Source organism: Hippopotamus amphibius, chromosome 4 (assembly GCF_030028045.1).
Source record: "Hippopotamus amphibius kiboko isolate mHipAmp2 chromosome 4, mHipAmp2.hap2, whole genome shotgun sequence".
Lineage (NCBI taxonomy): Eukaryota > Metazoa > Chordata > Mammalia > Artiodactyla > Hippopotamidae > Hippopotamus > Hippopotamus amphibius.
In genome coordinates, this window is record NC_080189.1 from 15,746,345 (window position 1) to 15,772,006 (window position 25,662).

A 25,662-nucleotide genomic window follows, 5' to 3' on the forward strand; every position below is an offset into this window, starting at 1 on the left:
CCTCAACTCATTTTATGAGACCAGCATAACCTTGATACCAAAGACAAGAAGGACAAGGATATTGCAAGAAAGGAAACATTAAAGGCTAGTTTCACTCAGGAACATAGATGCCAAAAATTTGAAACTATATATCAGCAGGTATATCCAGCAATATAATACAATAAGATATCACATCTTGGTCAAATCGTATTTTTTCCAGCAGTGCAAGCGTAATTTAACATTTTAAAAAATCGTAATTGGCCACTTTGAAGTGAATAAAGGAGCAAAATCTTCTCATGTCAATAGATACAACATTTGATAAAGTTCAGCATCCATTCATGGTAAAAATCTTAGCAAACACAGAAGCAGACTGATAGTAATCTGATAAGAAGGTATCTTGGCAAATATTGCTTAATGGTAAAATGTTAAAAGCTTTCCCTTTGAGAGAAAGAGCAAGAGAAAGATGCCTGCTTGTGTTACTTATATTCAGCGTGGCCCTGGGGGTCCTAGGCAGTAATACTAAGGTGAGAAAAAGAAACAAAAAGATTAAGGGATTCAAAGAGAGAAATAATACTGTTATTCGCAGATGATATAATTCTGTAGTAGAAGATCCTAAAATGTCAGCACGTGAATTGTTAGAACTCAGAGACTAGCAAGGTGGCTAAATAGCAAGATAGTTAAATTACAAGGCAGCTGGATATGAAGATTACAGAGATCAGTAAACAACATTGTAAGACCAGTATACAAAAATCTATTCTTTTTGTGAGCAGTTACAGAAAATTTAAAAAGTTAAAGATACTACATAAAATAGCATCCAAAAATATAGAATACCTCAGGATAAATCTAACTGAAGATATTAAAACCTTCTAAAGAAAGATATTCATGGATTATGTAACTCAGTATTTTTAAAATATCAGTTCTCCCCAAGTGATCAATAGATTCATTGTAGTCCTATTCAAAATCCCTGTAGTTTGTTGGTTTTTTTAATGCATGGAAATTGACAAACTCACTCTAAAATATATGTGGAAATGCAAAGGACCAAGAATAGCTGAGATACTTTGAGAAAGAAGAATAGGATGTTAGGACTGTTCTATATGTTATAAATTACTGTCAAAGAATTAATAGTGTGGTATTGCTGTAAAGCAAGGCAAATAGGCCATTAGAACAGGAGAGTTGGTTCATAATAAGACCCACGTGTGAGTAGACAATTGATTTATTACAATGAAGGAATTTTAGATAAAGAGTTAGTCTCAGAAATCATATTCGACTATCCCTTTAATGATTAGAAGTCACACAGAAATAGGAATGTTATCTCCTTCTCCATACTTTTTCTTTATTCTTCTTAATTTGCCCTGATTCAGCGGGGTTTGTTTTATTTTTTTCCCCAACCCTCCTCCCCCACCCAGGCACTGCTTTGTGGTCCAAAAGAACAAAGTAAAGGGAGCAAGTGGAGATTAGGTGATCTAGAGCAGAAGCTAATGATAGGGGGACCAGGTGATCTGATTTGCCCATTTCAGTCCTAATTTACACCTGTTGTTCAGCATAATTATTAACTTTCTCAAAAGTGTTTTGGTTTGGATGATAAATTTTATGGTTACCCAAGATAAAAGATTCTAGAGTATTTGGAGCACACTGAACTATCTGAGCACACAAATTTAGGATAAAAGGAGTGCAGATTAGGCAGGAGGGTACTAATTGACTGGGTAGAGCAGAAATAATTAAGTGAAGGGCAAGAGATAGTTCCTGGGTGGATGTTCAAGAGATTATGATTAGGTTATGTGAGCTCTAGTTTACAGATCTGGGAGTGTGCATTGGCTCAGCTCTTAGATATGTAAGGCCAGAGAGGTCAGACATCTCTTTCTGAGGTCAATCTAAAACAGCATCAGTTATTTAAAGAGAGTGATATAGGTAGCCTGAGTTCCAGTTTATGAGCTGTACTCCAGAAATGACAGTATAGAATAAGGGCAAGTTGATGACCTTTCTCATCAAACTGGTTTAATCTATTAATCACCAGTTAACTGTCATTTGCAAGAAACTGTAATTAAATTATCATTTTTTTTGTTCTTGAATTTCTTTAGAAGAGTAGTTCTCAGGGTGAGATTCTTAGATCCCTAGAAGGTCCTTGAGACCCATTCAGGGAGGTCTGTGAGGTCAAAACTATTTTTATAATAACATTAAGATGTTACCTGACTTTTCTCATTGTGTTGACCCTTGCACTGAGGTATGAAAGCAATGGTGGGTGAAACTGTGGTGCCTTAGCATGAATCCAGGCAGCGGCACCCAGCTGTTCAAAGACTGGCTCCAGTGGTCTTCACTGCTGGGAAATCACAGTTTTTTTAAAATGCCAATTTTATGTTAGTATGTCATTGATGAAGTAGTAAAAACTGATTTCATTAGACCCTTGAGTCTGTAACAGTCTGAGTGACGGAAGAGGAGACACATATAAAGCACTTCTGCTGAATGTGGCCTTTTGAAGAAAGGCACTTGTTCAGTTGTTTGAGTTGAGAACTGAACTAACAGCTGACATGTTTTTGCTTGAACAAATAGAAGGTGGACTCGGGTGTTTGGACTCAAAAATGAGTGGAGTGAGGGACTTCCACTGGTGGTACAGTGGTTAAGAATTCGCCTGCCAATGCAGGGGACATGCATTCGATCCCTGCTGCAGAAGTTCCCACATGCTGTGGAGCAGCTAAGCCCATGTGCCACAACTATTGAGCCTGTGCTTTAGAGCCCGTGAGCCACCACTATTGAGCCTGTGCTTTAGAGCCTGTGAGCCACAACTAATGAGCCTGTGTGCTGCAACTACTGAAGCCCTCGCTCCTAGAGCCTGTGCTCCGCAACAAGAGAAGCCACCACAATGAGGAGCTCGCACACCCAGAAGAGTAGCCCCACTTGCCACAGCTAGAGAAAGCCCATGTACAGCAATGAAGACCCAACACAGTCAATAAATAAATAAATAAGTAAATAAATAAATTTATTAAAAAAAAAATAAGAGCAACAGGGAAAGGGAGTTAAGGAAGGAGTTGGGGTCCTGGTGTGGGAAGTCCGGGCACAGCCAGGCAGAGCTACATCTGGCAGCCAGGTAATAATTTCAAGATACCAGGGCATTCCACTTCAAGCTCAGGTTCAACCGGTTTTATATCCTTCAGTGGTGTAGAATCTGCGCTCTCCTCCTTGAAAAACTTCCAATCCTGCATCAGCTCTGGAATGGACACAGCTTCTAGCATTGCTTTGGATCTTGTGGAAACTCAGAGCGAGAACCAGAGTCTTCACCTTGTGACAATTACTTCAGAGCTAATGGCGAGTAAAGGACAACCGGTAGAGTTAAAGTTACATGGCCTTGGAAATTTGTGCTTCTTCTGATAATTGAACTTTCAAATTTGCAAACGTTAAGCATTTAGTTGAGTGCATACTTCCGAATCCGGATGCTTTGGGGGGTAATATTCTAGTTTTCCTCCTGATAAAAGGCATTCTAAAAATCTAAAAATTTGATGGAGAGAAAAAATTATGATTACCCATAACTCTATCACCCATCACCTAATTTTATGAAAAAGGAGTCATTATTTTACTTAAATCTTTTATGTTACATTTATTTTGAAAATTACTTAGTGATTTGAGAGGCCAGCACATACTGACCTCCCAGTCTCAAGACTTATTTTCTTAGGAAGAGCCACATTCTGGATTTTGTTGTAATAAATTTCTCTGTGTAGAGAACTATTTCTTCGAGCCAGGACTCTAGTTGACTGGGAAGGTTTCTTTTTGGCCTTGTTCTTATACTTTTATTCCATAATTATGTCATTGAGTAGAAGCAGTAATTAGAAGAAAGTAATAATAGTGGGGTGGTGGCCATAAAGACAGTAAAAAATAACAATAACCATAAGAAGCCAATATATGTATTTCTTATATAGGTTTACAACTGGAACCAATTACAAAAGCAAAATATTATAACTTAAATAAATGAAGACTATTGAAAAAAAAAATGAGCGGAGTGAACCTGTCACTTCAAGGAAAACAACTGACAGCATTTGTTGCCAATAATAAAATTGAGCTTTCAGGTTAAAATTAGAATTTTGGAAACTTGTCTGCCACCAGCAGTTGACAACTTCCTAGTACTTAAAGCCTTTTCTGGTGAGCTCGATGGTGATATTAATGAATGAGATTTTGGGTTACTATAAAATAAAATGTATCAGTATCTAGGAAGTCTGCATAACTCATTGAACCAATATTTTCCAAATAACCAATGTCATAAAACCATGCATAGGTGTATTCAGAGTGCAAGAAAGACCAGTGGCTTTAATGTAACAGAGATGAACAGTTCATTGATGCTGTTTCAGAGTCTATATTGCCACTAACCCTTAAGGAAATATTGTTGAGTTTTGGTGTGGTTTCAAAGAAGCATATTTAACTGAAATACTATTTGAATATTATCTGGGAAGACTTAAAATATTCCTCCTTTTTCCAACTCTATATTTATGTGAGGTGAGCTTTTCTTCGTAAAATAATTGATGGCAACTGATTGAATACAAACTATGTGAGAATCCAGATGTGTTCTATTAAGGACATTTCTTAAAAAGGTAGAGCTATTCTCATTTTTTGAGGAGATTTGGAAAATATAGTTAACATTATGAAAAATGTTGACGTGTAATAGGTTTAATATTGTTATTTTAAATTGAATTTGTAAAGTTCTCAGTTTTAATTTTGAATGTGAAAACTGTCTATAGATACAATTCACATAAACAAAAGCTCTTGGGAGTCCTCATTTTTATGAGTGCAACTGGGTCCTGAGACTAAATCGTTTGAGAACCACCGCTTTAGAGCACTAGTTTTTAGCCTTGATGAAACTCAGGATCATCATTGGAGCTTTAAAAACTACCAGTGTCTGGGTCCCACGTCTAAAGATTCTGTTTTCATTGGTCTGGGGTGCAGTGGGGGCTCCCTAGGTGACCCTAATGTGCAGCCAGTGTTGAGAACCGTCCCCTTTAGTCGGGCGCTGGAGATGAACAGGCCCTGGAGCTTGAGCCACACCCTCTTGGGGTCTGTGAACTAGAGCATTTCTTCTTCAATCATCCAGCAGATTGGTCAAGCATCAGCTATGTTCCAGCGTGTATACTGGATGGTATATATACTGTTGGTAGCACTGGAGATTTGTCAGTGAGCAAATAGAGTCCCTGCCCTCAGGGAGCCCATGTTCTGGTAGAGAAGATGGAGAATAAGCCAATAGACAGGTCTTATTTTCCCTTCAGGGCTGAGGGTGAACCTAATAAAATACCGGAGTCAGGCAAGTGTGGTCCTGATGCTTGGGTGTGCTTCACTTTCAGACCAGGTTTTGGCCCCAGTTTGCTGCAGTCTGCGGAGCTGGTGTCTTCCGAGCCCCAACAGCCCCAGGCATCATCTGAAGCCACCTCGTTTGCTGCCCGAGGGATCTACTCGGAGGAGGTGCCATTGGTGGCCCGGCCTCGGCCTGTCGGGGGCACCACAGGTACATATGGCTATTTACTTTGCGTTTCTTTTTGGCTAAATTTTGCAGAGACCATTTTGGACTACCCAAGGTATCAGCATCCTAGCGGTGGCCTCTTTCACTGGTAAGGCTGTGTTCCCTCGGATCCTGTTGGAGATACAGGGCTGAGGAGGTGGAAAGGAGAGAGTGACTGAGATCCCAAGACTGATGGCCTCCGATTTGTTCCTGAGTCATTGTCTCGAAAACAGTCCCATCACATGGAATTCACAGCACACCTCTTCCAGGGAAGACATTTCTGAAGTCTTAGACTGAACTGAATGACCTATTTCTGAATGCTTGTGATGGCATGAAAACAGGTGTTTATTTTAAAGAAGGTACTTTTCCAGTTTGTAAAGCAACCCTAAAAGGTGATGGTATAATGGTATAATGGTTTCTGAATTGTGTCCTCAGTAAGTATATCAAGATTAGGAATAAGTGTATTTTCAGAAAATGAGAAGAAGAAAATACATTTGTCTCAGAGTCTTCTGGGAATTTTGTGGTAATAGTTGAACCCACAACAAATCCTCATCAGGTTCAGTAGATGCTTAATGTTTATGAGGGATTTGTTTTGAGATATTTGTAAATCTCCAGATTTTCAGACACTACTAGACCTTGTAGTTGATTTCCGTAATCAGTCCAATAGAGCATAAGTGGGCCAGCTAAGAGATCCCCTCTAGACTCATAATGAGAGGCAGACAGCACCTAGCATGGCAGAGCTAAGATTCTGACAAGGCACTTGGCTGGTTCGCCTCCACCAGGTTGCCTGAGACCCAGTCTTGTGCCCCAAATTACAAATCACTGTTTCATGTCATGAAACTTCATCTTATGAATAGTTGATACTATGAACACTAATTTGTGCATATCATTCAGTGTTCCCAAAACATCTTGTACTCTCAGATCCTGAGTCCTTTCCATTTCTTTCTTTGCTTTTTTCCCCCCTGTTTCTTGTACAGCTCTGTGTACTCTAAGAAGTCCTCACAGTTCATTATTACTCTATCTTACTGCATCTTATTACCAGGGCTCAGAGTCCATCTTTTATTTTCCCTGTTTGTTTCCTTCCTTTTGGAGACTGATGCTTTAATAAGAGGAGCCATTACATGTTAAATAATTTATTTTGCTATTTTCTAACTTTCTGGAGAACATACAGTTTTATAATGTCATCAAGTAACTAGTTTAGGCCAATTCCAAATTTGCAATAATTGATGGATAATAATCCATTGTGGTCTTTTTGGCAGTTCTTGTGTTTTGCATTTTCTGTCAATCAACAAAACAAATACTGTATCCTGATAGCCTATTGAATTTCCCATACCTTACAGATGCAGTGGTTTGCAGTGGGTCTGTTTCTCTTGTTAATTGTTGTGTATTTGAACCTTGTTGCATAGCACATATACCAAACAGAATTCAGACATATTCATTTTTAATCTGGAAGAATATAGAAATTATATGTATGAAACATTTGAAGAGGAAGTTATTTTCTAATAATTTGCCATAAGAGATTGAATTGTGTAAAAATATGTAATGGAAAAAATACTAAAATATACTAGAAAAGTTACTTTTCTGATTATTTAAAATTATCAAAATGTATATGGCTGGGCTTCCTAGGTGGCGCAGTGGTTAAGAATCCGCCTGCCAATGCAGGGCACACGGGTTCAATCCTTGCCCCAGGAAGATCCCACATGCCCCACGGAGCAACTAAGCCCACGCGCCACAACTATTGAGCCTGCGCTTTGGAGCCTGTGAGCCATAGCTGTTGAGCCTATGTGCTGCAACTACTGAAGCCCATGCGCCTAGAGCCTGTGCTCCACAACAAGAGAAGCCACGGCAATGAGGAGCCCGAGCACCACAACGAAGAGTAGCCCCCACTCACCACAACTAAAAGAAAGCCCACGCACAGCAACGGAGACCCAACACAGCCAAAAAAAAAAAAAAAATGTATATGGCTAAAAATTACCAAAAACAAAAGGAAAATAGTACCCAGGAAGATACAGCAGATATGACCAAGATGTATTCTTGTTATAGAGAATGGCTTATAAACGTTGATAAATGGGCAAACTTCAAAAATAGTCAAAGGACAGAAAGAAAGAATTCACAAAAGAAATGTGTGTATATCATGAAAGTAAACATGAAAAATGTCCAGTTTTGAAAATGATTAAAGAAATGCAAATTAAATCCATGATGAGGCACCATTTCAGCCATGAAATTGTTTTTATAATAATGTGATGTGGTAAAATTAGCATCCAGTTCTCTTGCTCTTTTTTTTAATATTTATTTATTTATTGGGCTGTGCTGGGTCTTAGCTGCAGCTTGCAGGATCTTTAGTTGCAGCATGTGAACTCTTAGTTGAGGCATGTGGGATCTAGCTCCCTGGCCAGGGATTGAACCTGGGCCCCCTGCATTGGGAGCACAGAGTCTTAACCACTGGACCACCAGGGAAGTCCCTGGCATCCAGTTTCTTTATCTGTACAGTGGGGATAACAGTGCTTACCTCTCATAGTTGTTCAATGATTGAAGAAAACAGACATAAAGTGCTTAAAATAGTGCATGGCATATAATACATTTTAATAAATATTAGCTGCCATATTTTTATTATTACTATGATATTCTGGTGATGGTGTAAATCATTAAACTTTTGGAAGGCAGCTTGGCAGTATAACTTTATGAGCCTTTGATTTGGTAATTTGGGACTATAGGCTCTCCCTTCCCAAAGAAATGCAGAATATTGGAGAAAAACTACATCTATAAAGATGTTTATTGGAGCATTATTTTTTTTTACACTTAAGATAAGTAATTTTATTGTATGTAACTTAAGCCTCTAGGAAGTAGATTTTTTTTTTTTTTTACATTTTTAAATCAAAATATAAGATCATGTCACCTCCATACATAAAATCCTCCAGTGGCTTCCCATTACAAGTTGAACAAAATCCAAACTTTTAACTTGGCCTGCAGAACTCTGGTGTCTGTGAATCATCCCAGCACACTGAGTATGGTCTCACCTCAAGGCCTTTGCACTTATAGTTCCCTCCACCTGGAATGCTCAGTCCCCAGGCCTTGTCAAGGCTGACTCCTGTGTGTCAACCAGGTCTCCGCTCAGAGCTCCCCTCCTCAGAAAGGCCTGCACAATGCCCCAGTGCACTCTTTCTCTCTCTCACACACGCATGCACGCACACACACGCACACACACACCTCATTCTGCTTTATTTTCTTCATAGTGTTTCTGAGATGATGAAAGAATCATTTTGGAGCATTATTCAGAATAGCAAACAACTGTGAGCTCCCTCAATACCCAGTTATAAGGGCATCGGTATTTGACTGTACAGCTCTTTAAAATGAAGAGCTCAGAGCCAGAGAAAGGGAATTTAAGATTTCCTGGTTGCCTCCTATGCATCTGGTACGTGACCTATTTTATCTCTTTTAATCCTTGAAATAACACTGTGAGGGAGATTTTTGTTGTTGTTTTTTTTTGTTTTTTTTTTTTTATCTCCATTTGAAAAGTGAGGCATTGAGGCTTAGCTGGAGTGATTACTAGGTGTCCAAGGTCACGGGGCTTGTCAGGCTGAGCTGGAAATGCAAACCCAGGCTTGTTGGGCGTGATGGGCCGCTTGAATCACGGGGGAGCCTGTGCTGTCTCCTTAACTGAACAAAGCAAGATACAGAATCGTGTCTGAACTGTGATTTCAACTACGGTTATGATTTTAACACAAAGGTGTGCTTTTCTCCCTGTGCAGTTGTCTGAACCTTTATAAGTGTTGGGGAACACTATGTTGCCATTTCTACTCTTTGCAAGATTTGCCCAATGTCCGTTGGGCAGACAGTACTGATAGCTTTAATAATTTTAGTATTATGAATCTTCAGTAACTGACAGTTGCTCCTGTGGAGTACGTTCTTGATTAATGGAGGCTATTAATTAGGCAACTAGAGTAGGAGTAGACTTGAAGATGGAGAGGGCCTCCTGCCTTACCTCTCTGAAAACCCTGAACCTTTGTGGGACCAGTCTGAACATCACAGATGAATTAGATGATCCTAGGAGCATTTGGAAATCAGTATTTTATTTTATTTCATCTTAATTCATTTCATTTCAAACTTCCTTCCTTCCTCTCTTCCTTCCCCGGGTCTTTGCTGTGGTGTGTGGGATCTTTAGTTAACGGCAAGCGGGATCTAGTTCCCTGACCAGCAGTTGAACCCGGGCCCTCTGCATTGGGAGCACAGAGTCTTAACCGCTGGACTACCAGGGAAGTCCCAGAAATAGGTATTTTATTTTATTTTATTTTATTTTATTTTATTTTATTTTATTTTATTTTTTTCAGAAATAGGTATTTTAAATATTTCACAGTGCTTATTTTCCTCCCTCAATCTGTTGAATAGGGATATTTCCATATTTCAGAGTTGATGGGGAAGAAAAATACCTGGTTTAAAGCCTGGCTTTCACAGCCACACAAGAATGTGTGCTAGAGATTCTCTGCCTTTGTTATCAGTACACCTTGTTGAGGAGGCTGGGTAGGGGCGTTAAAATTTTAATTATGATATGACTAAAATTTTGAAATTATGAATTATGGAAATATGAAAACAATGTGAGTGTAACAAAATGTACTTTAATATTCTGAATTCAAATAAATACACACTCTACCTGTGAAGGAAACAAAAGCATATTGTATTTTCAGCTACTTGTGAGTCTCAAAGCCATAAGCAAAAAAGAACCAGGTTTCAGCTCCTTTATGGCTCCAAAACCTTTCACTTCTTTTTTCTGAATAGATAAGGTCATCCTTATTTGTAGTCTCTGCAGAAATGAATGGAAGGGCCCTCTGTTATACCCTTTATTCCCAGTTCTTTGATGTCTGGCCAGGAAGATATGAATATCACTATTAGCCACTGTGTAGAAAGGAAGTAAAAGCCCACGAGCCCAGAAACTCATGGTCTTTTTTTCTTAGGAAATGTCTTCTCTGGAGATAGAATTGCTGCTGCGTTTGAGCAATGCTCGTATCCCCAGGGGCGTGCTGTGTCAGAACCAAAGTATCTTACTGGGCAGCCTCGCTTCCCTACCAGTGTTCACTGGGCCACTCACTGTGTTCCTTCAGGCTCCCAGATCCAGCACCTGACGCAGGTGGGAATTGCCAGCAGAATCGGAGCTCAGCCAGTGGAAATCCAACCAGGCAGAGGTGGCCAGTACGGGGGACCAGGCTGGCCTTCGTACGGGGAGGATGAAGCCGGCCGGAGAGAGGCCGTGAGTATCTTGTGTTGGGATCATCATTGAGAATTCGGACATGACCGCATAGTGTAGCTGCTGCCGCCTCTGCTTGGGGGGGTGTCTTTTTAAAACCTGCATAAAGTTTTAACCTCCCTCACTTTTTCCCCCTTGAGTGTATTGTTTTCTTGCAGTTTTTAGATGGTAAATTCCCTCTGATCAGAGTGGGAGAGTATTGGCATTGACATTTGGGAAAATATATAATTTTTCTTGACATAGATTTCAGGCTTAAAGTAGTGAGTTTTAAAAAATAACTTAAAAATAGTGAAAGCAATATTCATTGTGGAAAATCTGCACAGAGACCTAAGGAACAGTTACTTTTCCTACCATTTTTTCAATTATGGTAAAATACACATAAAATTTACCACTTCAGTGGTTTTAAATACATTCATAATATTATGCAGCCATCACGCCATCCATCTCCATAGCTCTTTTCGTCTTGTAACACTGAAACTCCACACCCATTAAACACAGACTCCCCATTCGCCCCTGCCCCCAGCTCCAGGCAACCACCGTTCTACTTTCTGTCTCTATAATTTTGACTTTTAAGTAGTGAATTTGAACTTATAAAATCTAGACTTGATCTTTGGTGTGATCACTGTGTAGATATTCATGATCTTACATACCCCCTTAACTCACCGCTGGAGCTTTATTGTGGGTTTGTTAATGCCATTTCCGTGCGACCACCACGAGCAGATGCCGTTGCCATAAGCACACCACTGGGGACATTGCAGTACACACGTCATCTTTTGGATGCTTCTTATCTCTCTGGTCACTCCTTGATAAGAATGGAATCAGTATGGGCACAGGTAATTTCTACAGATGCTTTTGTTTTTCTCAAGAATTTTATATCCAAGGGGATTAAATTAATGAATTTGAAAAAACAAACTAAAATAATACTGTTTGTTTTATCCTTATCAGTCTGCCTCAACTTTCGTTGCGCTTACACATCTTTCCAGCAAGTACACTAAATTCCTTTTGTGACTGGATGCTTTTACTCAGTGGAAAGAAATTAACTTTAGAATATAATGTTCCCCTGAAAGATACATGGTTATCCTTATAGTCTCAGGTCTCTGCTTTACATTTGCTGACATTTTGCTTTTTCTGTGCCCAACTTAGTTTCATGAGGTGTTTCAGGTTCAACGTGAACTTTTAGAGGGCCTCTTGGTCGTGATTTGGAGAAATGAAATGTAGAAGTTATTCTAGGGCTCGACTGTCATGGTTACCAGGCTATCAGGTTGCTCTTAACACAAGTGAAATCACAGATGTAGTGTGTGTGTGTGTGTACACCTAAAGAGATTTTTCACTGAAAAAATATGAAAAAAATCACTGAAAAGTATAATTCTTATCAAAGGAATGCCCAATTAATCTATATTTTGCCAACATCAGCAAAACTATTGTATGTTTTAGTGCAGATTTTTTTTTAAAGAAAAGACTGTACAGAGCACTGATATACAGACACACAGACAGAAACAAACAGATAGGATGGAAGATGACTCTGTGATCTCATTGCTGTCCCATGGGCCCGATATGTGTTCGTGTACCCTCCTTGGGCTCTGGACTCTGAGCAAAGGCAGATGTTGTTTCCGTTGGTCCTTCTGCCAGTATCTCCTTATCCCTTTGAGCAAACGTCCTCATCCCACTTTCCCCTTGGTGGGGTGGTCTGGCCTCCCTCCCTGTCCAGCTCTGCAGGCCCCTTCCTGGTTCCCCAGTGGCCCACTCACTTCCACACACAGTAGCTCAGGGATTAGCTAGTGGGGCACATTCATTCTTTCTGTCTTTAAGCAAGTGTTTATAGGCCCTTGTTAAGTTCACGGGCTTCTTCATTGTACTGCTCTCCCTCGAACAGTTTCTCCACAGTTACTTCTTTCCATTCCAGTCCTGGGGAGCTGAGTTGCCAGGTGGGAGATGGGCGGAGCGTGTCCAATGCTAGTTTGCATCTGATCTTCCCTCCTGTTTTCACGTGGGAAGTATAGTAACGTTTGCCATGTTTTTCAGACACACATGCTGGGACATCAGGAGTATTCCTCACCACTCTTCCAGGTGCCAAGGACTTCAGGCCGGGAGCCTTCGGCTCCTCCCGGGAACCTCCCGCCCAGGGGGCTGCCGGGCGCTGGGTTGGCCTACCCCACCAGCTCCACGGAAGACCTCCAGCCCGGCCACTCTTCAGCCTCTCTCATCAAAGCCATCCGTGAGGAGCTCCTTCGGCTCTCCCAGAAGCAGACCGGCGTGCAGAACTTCCACAGCTGATCGGCCTCACCTTGCAGATTTGCCAAGTATCCGCTTCCCGTGGAAGCAAGACTAAAAGGAAATCAAATGAGCGGGTGTTTGTAAGAGGATGAGCATCTCCCGGGCTAGGGGCCCAAGTAAGGGAACAAGTTGCAATTTTAAAAGATGCCATAAGTCATATGACAGCTCACGATGCTTTTAATATGTTGGCAATTTTGTGACTACCTGGGTTCAGTTGAAATTTATGTACTTTTGGCCAAAAGCCAGCAGCACTTCATGAAAGACAGACCACAGTTCTAAGCTAATGAAATAACTAAGTTAGTCTCTTTTTTAAAGGTGAAAGATGAAAATGTGTAGATGGTGTAGGGATTAAAGGAATCTAGTATTTCTGTGGGAAGATGTGATTCAGACTGGTTTGTACGATGAACCTGCTGCTTTGTTTTCTGAGAAAAGAGATTTGAAGACATTTTATTAACAGCTTGATTTCCCTCTTTTCCTCCATAGGAACTTATTTTAATAGTAATATTAACAACATGAATACTAAGACTGTTTGGGAATTTAAAAAGCTACTAGTGAGAAACCAAATGATAGATTGTAGAGCCTGATGATTCCAAACGAAGCCATCAACTGCATTTTCCTTCTACTTCTGGTGCTACAGCTCCAAGAGCCCCTTCACCTTGTCTGTGAAATGCAACTTTGGCTTTCTCAATGGAAGAATATGTGGAAGGTTTCATTTTGTTCTGGAAAGGGGAAAAAAAAAAAGCCTCCCCAAATAGGAAACGTTTAATATTTATTTGGTTATTCAAAATACATATCAAAGTTTAGATTTACATTCTTAATTGTACTTGCGGTTTGTTAATTGGGCACATGCACTGCCCTTGCATCTCATTGGAGTACATCTCTTCATCCAGGCCAGGCCTATAGAATGAGGCTTTCAGGAGGTCCTAATCCTTGCACTTTGGTGATGAGTTGCTCCCAAATATTGTTTGAATGAGAAATCTAACATGAGCAAAAATGTCAGAATTTCTTGGACTGCTGAATGGTTGGTTATTCATGAATGCATTCATGGTAATCACATTCCCTGTGCTCAAGACCTGGAAACAAAACTGAATTCTGTTCAGCCTGTTTGTAATGAGTCAAGAAAGGAAAGAAGAGCTTTGAGACCACGAGGGAGAGAGTTGCTCCTAATTTCTGATTTTATTGTGCATGACTCCACAGAGTGACTGTTAAAACTGTCTTTGGGCCTGACAGAGGGGTCCTCTCACTTGAGATTGACTCCTGAAGGAAACATTTCTCCCCTTCCCAAAGTAGAGTAAGGAATAGAGTCACAAGGGCAGTTCTGTTTTCCGGGCCTGAGTGAAATGAAGAAAAACAGACTTAGATAACAAATTTCCATGAATCCTTTTTTTTATTAGATCAACTAATATCTTTAATTAAACAACAGATACACGGGCAGAATTTGGGGCTCTGACAACTCAAAATCTGTGTATCTGTGTCAAATTGTAAGAACCCCAAAGCAGCTAAAATAGGTTCCCAAAGTGTAATCACTGGGTTTCAGAATCATGTTTCAGCCCTGTCTTAATGAAGCCTGTTGTGTAGACTCAAGTCTCACACTAGGGGAAAGTTGGTTCTGGGAAATTAAGATGTAGCCATTCTTCATCTTTGCACCTCTGAGAAAGGAGAGGTGCAGGAGGACAAGTCTCTTGAGGATATTAAATAAAGGAATGGGAACTCCTTTTCATGTGCCCCTCACAGGCTCCAAAGAGTGGGGGAGATAAGACCCCATCTGGGCTTGATTTCTTACCTCTCGGTCTTGGTTTAATACCAGACTTGCCCAGAGTGGAGGATTCTCTTTGCATGTCATTCAGAAATACCAGGTTTCCTGAATGTGTAATTAAGAATTTCAGAGATCCAAGCAGAATTTTATTACGGACACCTCATGGTGAATTCAGATTGAGTGCCAGCTGATAGGGTAAAATGCAGGCCCCTCTCCTTCCATTCTGCTCAGTGTCCTAAGTATATGAACATGGTTACCTCCTTAGTACGTGGCAGAAACGGGCCTCTGTTTTAAACGGGGCTGCAGTAACAGTTTTGATGCCTTTCAAACTAGCATAAGGGGACTCTACCTGCATTTTTCTTCTTAGAACCAATACAGTTTTAAACCGGCCTCAAGACCAAAGATGACGTATAATAAACAACCGGTGGTGTGTGGTGAGTGTGAGCAGGCCGGTGGGATCCCCAGCACTCTTGTGTTGGTTGTAAAGGTCACTCACTTTGCACTCAGTGTTACCGTCACCAGACTCAGAACAGACCCGCTGTCGTGGGGAGCATCACTCAGTGAATGGGATCTACTTAGTGAAAGGTCCTCGTGGCAATCACATGTGGCTTTGGAGTTCCATTTATTGAAACAGCAAAATGAAAAGTTAAATTTCATGTCTATTCGTTTTTTCCTATTTTAAAAATTCTAGTGGTAATAACAAGAGCTATAAACTTGAGTCAGAGTTTTAGAGAAGATTGTTTGGAGAAATGATCATTTTTAGAACCTACACGGTCACTAAGTGGCTGTGTCAGGTCCTTTCTCTGAGCCTCATTCTCCCCTACCCACTCCCCAGGATTTCTCACTGAGAGAATCAGACGTGGTCACGTGTGCAAATGTCCCCTGAGGAGGAAGCACAAAGCACTGTGAAAACAGACTGTCTGCGTGATTGCGCTGGGCTGGGCCCTCTGCTCTGACCTCCCCGTGAGCGAGTTCACGTGGGGGTAACCAGAGCAACACTAGAGCCCCCATGTGACTCTGCTTCCTCTTTCCTGTCTTGCTTTAAATTCACTTCCTTCACCATTAACTTTCAGTTGTCATGCATTTTAATGCTCCTGGTTTTCTGCTGTTTCTGGCACCAAATAAGTCAACATGAGCCCTGCCTTCTGAGATCTTAGAATCTGAATCAGACAACACCCACGGTTTTAAGAGACAGAAGAGACGGGAAAATGATGTGGTTTACACATCAGTAAAATTCACTGAAAGTACACTAGGCACCCAGAAGGAGGCATGGACGTTGCACATTTGGAAACACTGGGATCTTGGGTAGAACTCAATGTCAGAAACGAAGGAAGACAGGAGCTTCCCAGGCGCATGGTGAGATGCTGTGGGAAGAGCTGAGAGTGGGCCTGGGGAAGGATGGAGAAAGTGGGTGAAGCTACATTTGAAAATAACCTTGATCCTGATCTGTTCCCATATGGGAACGAAATCCGTAACTGCACCATTGAGGGAGTTTTATAAGAGGAGGAAGTGATGCTATGAGGATATGTTTGCATAAAATGGCCAGGCCTGGGAAGAAGGTTTGCAGAGGAAGAGGTCCATTCTGGAGGGGAGGAGAGGGGAGAGTCCCAGGAACTGCTGGAGGACCCATGTCAGTGTGAAAAGAGTGAGACTTCCACTGAGGTCTGCTGCTTCGAGCAGATCTCAAGCGTCAGCCATTCGGCCACATTTAATCCTTTGTGGAGCACAGTGGGTTATAAATAAATATATTTGAGTTCTTTACAGCTACCTACACATTTTCCTCCAAATTATATTTAATTTCAGAGCGTGTTTTCATTTTGGTGGTATGTGGCTTTTGAGCAGCAAACTAAGCCAGTTTCTGCCAGCCAGATCTTTCAGGGCATGCGGCCTGTGATGCAGGGCAGAGGTGAAGGGACGCCTGGAGGCCTCGGGCCAAAACAGGTAATTCTGTGCTTTATGAGCTTCCCGTTGAACTGTGTACAGGGTCAGTGTTTACTGCACTTGCGCAACTTAGTGCTCCAGTGACCAAACTAATCACTCGGACACTGATTTGCATTTGCAGTACTTCAGGAGTTAATCATTAAATATACTTCTACATCCCTTTCATCTGAGATCCTAGACGTGAATGAATTTGTTGGTTGGAAGGAGAGCTGGTTAAGGTTCTGGGTGGGTGGGGAGGGGGCTCCAGTCTTAAGTACCACACCCGCTTTCATTGTAGATGTTTTAGCCATTTCATTTCTACCTCCAGAGCAAGTCCCCAAAGCCAGTCTCCAGAGCCCACTTATCCACCTTTGTTCCAGGCAGGAGTGTGAGGAAGTCCACATCTGCACCTGCACGTGGACCGTTTGAACATAAAGCACGTTTTCTTGGGATGCTAACTTGAACTTTGTTTTTACGTTTAATCCAACACCGTCACGGATATTCTGGTAACAGGTGAGAGGGGTCTCTATGAGCAACTGCTGTAACACACTCATAAACTGTATTAGGCTTACACTTGTTACCTAGCGAACAAGGAGTGTGTGCATTTCAGGTTTCTTTTGATATCCTTGGAGGTGATTTTCAGTGTTTAAACTAGGACTCCTTTCTCTAATTTTATGAAAAAGACTTGAAAACCAAAACCTCACGGTACGATCCTAATTCCATGCTGTGTGTATAACAGTACACTTGACGTTTATCTTAACATGCAGCAGGTGTTGACGTTTAGGAAAAGAATATCAGATGCCTTGGAAACATGAAGCAAAGTTGGGAACCAGCGACCAAGTGAAAGAAGGAAGGAGTGTCTCCCTCTGAGATACTCTCATCCAAATTACGCTCGCACAGGGTAGATAATCATGCAGGCTCTTTGCTTTTCCTTCTTCCTCTGGATTTTTCTGCTCTGGGGCCACTTCACATTTAAAGGAAGAGTGGGTAAGTAGAAGGGACAGAGAAAAACTGAAGTGATTTGGATCTCGAGGTCCCTGATTCCACAGAATCTTTCTGGACACCTTGGACCATCACGAATAGCCCCTTCTCATGTCTACCAGATTTCCAGCATTCATAACTTGACTCCCTAAGTGTGCAAGGTCAGAATAGTACAGGGCCAGCTTCTCGCCAGGCTTCCTGTACGGTTCCTCCTGCAGATGTGGGGAAGGAGGAGGAGGCGGCACTAGGGGACAGAGGCTCAGTTGCTCTAAGCAGCAGAGCGTTACTTTCAGAAAAGGGCAGTAGGAACTCTCTACTTTGCCCCCCTGCAGGGCACGGTCTAAGGAGCGCGGAGAGATTGGGTGAGCCTCGCCCTCGCAGGAAAGACTGCTGCTTAGCCGAGCTGCTCTGGGATGCCCACTTGTCTCCTCTGACTTTGTCAAGGTCCATGTTCTTCTGACCCTTTCCGCACGCTCATACCTAGATTTTGAGTGTTAATGTACGAAAATACGCAGAGTAAATTGAGGCCACTTGTGGCCTCAATACTGCCACTTGAACGTGACAATCATGGTTTGCTGGTCTCGAACGGGCCCTTAAATTTCCGTATGGGTATATGATTTAATCATCGAACCCTTCCTTCTCTTTGCTGGTTATGTTTCTACCCTTCAATTAGCTGCACTGTTTTCTAATGTGCTGTAGAGTTTTTGAGATAATTTATGCAAGTGTTTGGTTTCCATGTTTACAATTTATACAGCTTTCCTAGCATTTTAAATGGAAATGTCAATAAATGCTATGAATTGGTGTCAAGTGATATTTTCTGTTTATTTCCTTTGCAACATGATAGTTCTCTCATTTTCAGGTCATGTGAAAGTTGCATGAGTTGTTTTTTGTTCTCTAATTTTTGTGTCCCTCATGAGAACACCTAGTACTTTCATTTTCCAAGAAATTAAGTTGAAAGTGGTCTGTTCAGTGTGTGGAATTTGCAGAATTGTGGTCACTCACACGGGTTGGTGCCGCTCCCTTTAACTCACTGTTTTGCTTTACGGCTCCTCACTAATCAAATGGATGCTTCCACTAAGAGCAGATTCATTTTGAAATGAAAAGATTGGGACTACAGTCTAGAAAGATAACTGAGAAGATCGAAGTCTGTATAATCTTGAAAGGTAATAGGTTAAACCTGGAGTTGTTTATGAAACTTAAGAAAATAAAACCCCCTTGAAACTGAGAAAAGCAAGAGGAACTACAAAAAACAGTGGAACACAACGAAGGAATGAAATGTGGAAACCTGGGTAGGATTCTGGAACAACAACGAAAAAGGTTATCCGTGGAAAAAATGGTGAAATCCACATGCAGTCTACAGTGTAGTTAGCAGTATTGTACAGACATTCATTTACTGGTTTTGCTAACTTTAACATTAGGAGAAGCTATGTAAATGATATACAGAAACACTGTTTTTGCAATTTTTCTCTAAATCTAAAATTAACTGACAATTTAAAAACTAGTCTGGTACAGATAAAGCCCATAGGCCCCTGCAGAGGCTAATAAGAGCCTGCCCTGGGCATCCATGACCCAGAACTTGCCTTGCTTCTCAAGGTGGTTAGCTCCTGTTGGAGTGGAAACCACAGTTAACAACTGCAAGTCTTGGCAGAAAATAAACCTTCATGAAGGAGAGTTCACAGGATCAACAAAAGGAGAATTTGAACCTCAAAATTGGAGAAAGTGGAACACTATGAAAACTTTATGTTTCAGATGTTTACAGAGGTTTAAAAAAAAAACAAAAACTAGTAAACAATGGAAAGACAGGGTATCAGGAAAGTTTAAGCACATTTGACAAAACCAAAATTTAATCCTTGAAAGAAAAATAAAGGAATTTAAAAACACATATATACATATAATAGTCCAATATTTTAGACATAGCTGAAGAAATAATAGTTTTAATATACCTTTATATTATGTTTTAACAAATATGCTTCAGATTAAAACCAAAACCACAGTAATAAATATACTTAAGATTAAAACCAAGGGACTACCTGGTACACCTCATTCCACTAAGAGATTTTATATGCTTTGAATGTAAAAAGATTCAAAATGGTAGAAGAATAAGGAGTTAGGAGAAGCGGGTAAGGCTTAGGAGAAAGATCAGGCTGGTCCTATGCCCAGAGCCTGGCTACTGGGTTGACGTGAATATGAATTTAAATCCTAATTGGCATTTCTTGTCCCTCTTTCTTCTCTGCCATGTTGCACCTGCCAAGCACAGCTTAAGGTAAAAAACAAGAAACAATAACAAATAAGAGAGATCCTTTGGTCTAGTCCCTGGGTTAGATAATTAATGAAATATTTTTATTGTTGTACCATGCACTATTTAGTAACTCTATTCCTTTAAAGATCTCCCACAGCTTCCTTGCTGGGGAAATAATTGGAGGTGGTGTATGTTTGATCTCTCTGGTGTTGGGAGACTGGAAAAATTATAGTCACAAGTCTAGGTAACCCATATTCATATAGTTAAAAACTACTGTTTGTCATACTTGTGCCAAAGGATAGCATTACAGAAGCATGAAACACAGAACATATCAGGAAAGCTTCTATTGTAAAGTTCTTTCAGAGTGACTGGCACGTAGGTGGTTACATCATTACCCCAAAAATGTGCATTAGTGTGTTTAGATTTTGTTCCTGTGATGTGATGATATACCTCAAATCAGTGATTTCTTTCATTCAGTGTTTTACAATTCTGAGATTGTTCTAAAGGAAACATTAGTACAGAATCTTTTTTAAAGAAGAAATGGCGTGGGGACGTCCCTGGTGGTCCAGTGGTAAAGAATCTGCCTTCCAATGCAGGGAACATGGGTTCGATCCCTGGTCGGGAACTAAGATCCTGCATGCCACAGGCAACTAACCCCATGCACCACCACTACAGATGCTGCTTGCCACAACTAGAGAGAAGCCCACGTGCTGCAAAGAAGAGCCCATGTGCCACGATGAAAGATCCCGCATGCCGCAACTAAGACACAGTGCAGCCAAATAAATATTTTTTAAAAAATAAAACAAACAGAAACATTAGAATGGCCTGAAAGCTAAAATGGAGTTGCTGCATTTTACTACAAATGAATGCTGGTCTTTTTTTCCCCCAAGTAGTTCTGTACTGTGGCTGCTTTTCGAAGAATAGCAGGGATGTTCTATTTTTAGCAGAATTCAGAAGTAGTTATTCCCTTTAGAAATTCCTAAAGCTGTTAAGTGAGAGAGAGAGTAATCACTGCCTGCATTTGAAGTCCAAGAACCAGTATGTGTTTAGAATGCTTTCTGGATTTCTTGCAAGACAAATTTGATACACAAATTAGGAGTAAAGTTTTTTTTTAAAAAAAAGATTTAATTAACCAAATTTAAATCAGAACACCATGTTCCTATAGGTAGCCCGTTAAACCTAATCTTTTTTATTTTACCTCTGCTGGACAAAATGCAGATAAGGAAAAAAGGAAATAAAAACCAGTATAACTCCACCATCAGAGGTACTGCAATAAAAATTTTAATAAGAAATGAAATAAAATCCAGTATAACTCCACCATCAGAGATACTGCAATAAAAATTTTAATAAAAATTTAAAAAATAAACCTCAGCCAATTTAATCTTGTTTGGTGATTGGGACTGATCAGGATGATTTGCTTTCTAATTAGTCTTATAATCTATTTAATTTCCAGAGTAGACAAGGGCAGGGGAAGGGTCTGGAGGAGGGCAAAATGATTAGAATTGGTGCAGGATGTAATCTGGAAAGAAGGATCTGTGCCTTGGGATCTTCAGCTGCTGGAGGAAAATGGCACCACGACCTTGAGAACCCCACCCTTTTGTGGCTAAGTCTATGCTCCACTGGGGGCGCTGCCCAGTTGACCTCTTGACACGTTTCATGGAATTTTACAGGGACTTCCCAGTGCTTGTAGCTGACATAGAGGACTTCATGGACAGGGAGGCCGGGATCAGAAAGTGATACTCCATTTCTAGCCTTGGCTTTAACGCAGGTAACTTAAAAATCTTCCTTCCGCACAAAAACTGCCTTGGGGGGACCCTTGTGAAAACAGTTTCCTTCACTGGTTAACTAGGTATAACTTCCCATAACGCATTTCCTGTCCAGGCTGCCTACCTCTTTCTCCCCCACCCATTGATGGATGAACCAAGAGTAGCGTCTCAAGTATTTCTGCAGGGTCGAAAGTCTGCTTTGGCCTATGACAAAGTCCTCCGTGTCTCAACCCCTTTCTGGATAATTAAGGTTTCTGTCTTTTGAGGTTACTGGCCCCTGGGCCTCAGAAGTTAGGGTTTGTATGCTCTTCACATCAATGGGTTCCGAGTGACTTACTGAATTTGACGTGCCTCCAAATGTAGAAGGATGGTATTGCTATGGGTGGCAATCAGAATGACAAGTGATATTGACAGGCTAAAACACAGGCAAAGAACATCAACAAAATTTCATTTATTCCTACTAAATTTAAAGTCCTACTTCCTGGTTTCAAAAATCTATACTATGCATATATGATAAAGGGAATATGGTCTAATAAGACTTTATGGGAAAAGATTTGAAGATGCTAATTGACACGTTAGGGATCATCAGGGGCACTGGAGGTGTTTGGGGAGCAACTTGCAATTAGACATTAGAAATGCAATGCCCTGTAAGGATTTCTATCTCCCAGGCTGGTTACTTGAAGAGTACAGGTGACCTATTTTGAATGGAATGCTTGTGAATTGGATGGAGAGACTGGGAGAAAGGGAGTGAGAATGTCAGGACTGGAAACCACATCATTTGAGGAAGAAATCAAAAAGCTTGGTGTTTACCCTGAGGAATAAAGGCTTGTAACAGACAAAGTTGTCTTCAAATATTCGAAGTGTCATTGTGAGACAGAGAATTGACTTGCTTTATGGTATTTTGGAAGACAGAACTAACAACTCAAGAAAGCAGGTCTTGGCCCAGTTAAAAGAAAGAATTTAGCCATTATCTCAGTAGGTCAACACAGAAAAGCCATCTCTAGAAGTCCTTCCCATCGGCCTCTCGTGAGGGCCTCCTTCCCATGGCACTAAGCCTGTCCCTCCCACGTCCTCCAACAGAAGGACTGCGTGTCTGGGCCTTGAGGCCTCACAGCCCACCCAGTTCTTTTCCAAGACACTTATGGGCCAGTGAGGGGGAAGGCGAGGCTCTGGACACCAGCTCAGGCTCTCCCCACAGTCAGTATAATGGAGAAATACTCCACCACCACCCCCCCCCCCACTCCATTGTGCTTAGTTATGCCATAAAATGAAGGAAGGGAAAGATGTTGTTTAGAATGTCTTGAAAAAGTAACTGGGAATAAAGTTGGGTGGTTTATAAATATACTTCTACTGTTAGAACGTGGTATGTTACATGTACAAAAGAGTGAACAATCTCAATTCCAGCACTGAGAATCTCATGGAATAGCAAATAAATTGGCTGAAAACTGACTTGTGTGGTAATACTGCAGATACATGAATGCATTCATTAAACAGATACTGATTGAGTACCAGCTGTGTGATAGATACTGTGTTATAAGCATCAGGAACTTGGACTACGCTGGGGAACAAGACAAAGCCCCTGCCCCGATAAACAGCATGGAGGCCATTGGTCTCCTTGGAGTGCTAGTGAAAGAAGCTAGCTCGGAGGAGGACTAGGAGGGGGAATAGAGAGAAGAGAGAATTCAGACAACTCTTTTCAGACACTTTGCTTAGAAAGGAAGCAGAGAAATTGTGTGATAACTGGAAGGTTGGCTGGAAGGTGAATGACATAAGGTTGCCAAATAAAATACAGGGAACCCAATTAAATTGAATTTCAGATAAACAGGGAAGGCTTTTTTCAGTTTAAGTATGTCCTAAATATTGCATGGGACACACATACTAGAATATTGCGTGTTTGTCTGACACTGAAGTTTACCTAGGTGTCTGTATTTTTATTCGCTAAATCTGGCAACCTTAGAATTACAAACCAGGCGTGTTGTGTGCTGATTGGGGTGACCCACAGAGTGAAGACAGAGAAGAAAGAGAGGGGCTGGGATTCAGAGCATCATGGGGGAGTTGGCATCAGAGGAGCGGGGATAGCATCCCATTGTGCAAGGAGGGAAAATGGAACACAGCCCAAATTCAGGTCAGTCTGCAGAGATGCAAAAACGGACAACCTTTCTGCTTCTGAGAAAAATCGACTTCAAGTGAATATGTTACCATTTGTTTAGATTTATTAGCTTAGGATTTTTTTTTAATAGGCAGCAAAAACATTGTTTCTCAGTAGAATGTCTAATTTTGTGGTTTTTAAAAGATGAACTCTGCTTCATTTTCCATGGCTAGAAATTCAAATGAATAGTGTCTGTCATTTGGGGTAACATAATGACTGAGTGACACGGGGCTATTTCTTCTCTTAAATTTGTCATGGCCCAGAATATAGTATATCTTGGTGAATGTTCCGTGTGAGTTTGGGAAGAATGTGTAATCTGCTGTGGTTGGATGGAGTAGTCTATAAATATCAATTCAATTCAGTTGATTGATGGGGCTGTTCTGTTCAACTATGTTTTTACTGACTTTCTGCCTTCTGGGTTTGTCAGTTACTGATAGAGGGGTGTTGAAGTCTCCAGCTATAATAGTGGATTCATCTGTTTCCTCCTGCAGTTCTATCAATTTTTAAAATTAATTAATTAATTTTGGTCGTGCTGGGTCTTAGTTGCAGCATGTCGGCTCCTTAGCTGTGGTTCGAGGGGTCCTTAGTTGTGGCATGCAAACTCTTAGTTGTGGTATTCATGTGGGATCTAGTTCCCTGACCAGGGATTCAACCTGGGACCCCTGAAGTGGGAGCTCGGAGTCTTACCCACTGTGCCACCAGGGAAGTCCCCTATCCCCTATCAGTTTTTGCCTTACATATTTTGTTACACATTAAGGATTGTAATATCTTCTTGGAAAATTGGCCCCTTTATCCTTTAATAATGCTTCTCTTTATCCCTGATAAATTTCCTTCTCTGAATTCTACTCTAAAATGAACATAACTACACCAACTTTCTTTTGATTAGTGCTAGCATGGTACATCTTTCTCCATCCCTTTACATTTAATCTATGTCTTTGTATTTAAGGTGGGTTTCTTATAGACTGCATATAGTTGGGTCTTGTTTTTTTTCTATCTATTTTGATATTCTTTTAATTGGTTTATTCAGACCATTCACATTTAAAGTGATTGTGGACATATTTGCCAAATTTGTTACTGTTTTCATTCTTCGTTTCTGTTTTTCTTTTGTCTTTCACTCTTTCTGCCTTCTCTAGTTTTATGAACATTTTATATCATTCCATTTCTCTCCTAACATTTCAATTTTACTTCTATTTTTACTTTTTTAAGCAATTGCCCTATAATTTGCAATACACATTTATGTCTAAATCCAAGTCCACTTGCAAATGACACTGTACTGTTTCACAGGTGATGCAAGTACCTTATAACAGAGTTCCAAGCTCTTTACAAGTTGCACTGAAGCTGGAAGACATGGTGGTGTTTAATTCACAATTAAACACGTACCCATGTGACACCCAGACATACATGCTCCCCTATTTAATGTTGCCTGAGGTTACTATGCAGCTTATTCAAGCAGCTCTCAACATTTGGGAGAAGTTCCTTCCAGGCTTTTCCCTATGCCTCCTATTTTACCTAGTTGAGGGATATACTCTATATACAATTTTCTGTCCTGTTTTCTTTCTTTAGCATTGTCATAAACATTTTATCATGTCACTGAAGATCTATTTTTATCCATTATTTTATGTCTAAATAAACATTTTTTCCAAATTCTTGTGTAATTCATTATTTATCCTAGTTTCCATGTATCTGAACTAATTTCTTTACTAAAAACATTTTTTCCTTTAGTAACTTGATTGAATTTGTAAAGTTTTGTGGTTGGTACTCATGTTTCCTTTAACACTTCAACAAAGGAATTCCTGGTTCCTTCACCATTCTTGCTTAAATAGGAAAAGTGTAATTAGTTCTGGAGGTGGACCTTGCGGATCAGGGTGTCCGCATGCTGGGGTGAG

The 25,662-nt window shown here is 40.7% G+C and overlaps 1 protein-coding gene and 1 non-coding gene across 2 annotated transcripts in view; one reads left to right on the forward strand and one right to left on the reverse strand.

Moving 5' to 3' along the window:
- The window catches only part of KIAA1549 (KIAA1549 ortholog), a 127,383-nt gene extending 108,950 nt beyond the window's left edge, over nucleotides 1-18,433 (forward strand). The window contains exons 18-20 of the mRNA XM_057733258.1: nucleotides 5,298-5,458; nucleotides 10,549-10,694; nucleotides 12,714-18,433. Of these exons, the coding sequence (XP_057589241.1) occupies nucleotides 5,298-5,458; nucleotides 10,549-10,694; nucleotides 12,714-12,965 (559 nt within the window). The 3' untranslated portion in view covers nucleotides 12,966-18,433. The remainder of the gene's footprint in view (nucleotides 1-5,297; nucleotides 5,459-10,548; nucleotides 10,695-12,713) is intronic.
- Nucleotides 7,837-7,909, reverse strand: TRNAG-CCC (transfer RNA glycine (anticodon CCC)). Its single transcript has one exon. It is a non-coding gene; the product is annotated as a tRNA-Gly (tRNA).
- Nucleotides 18,434-25,662: the final 7,229 nt, after the last annotated feature.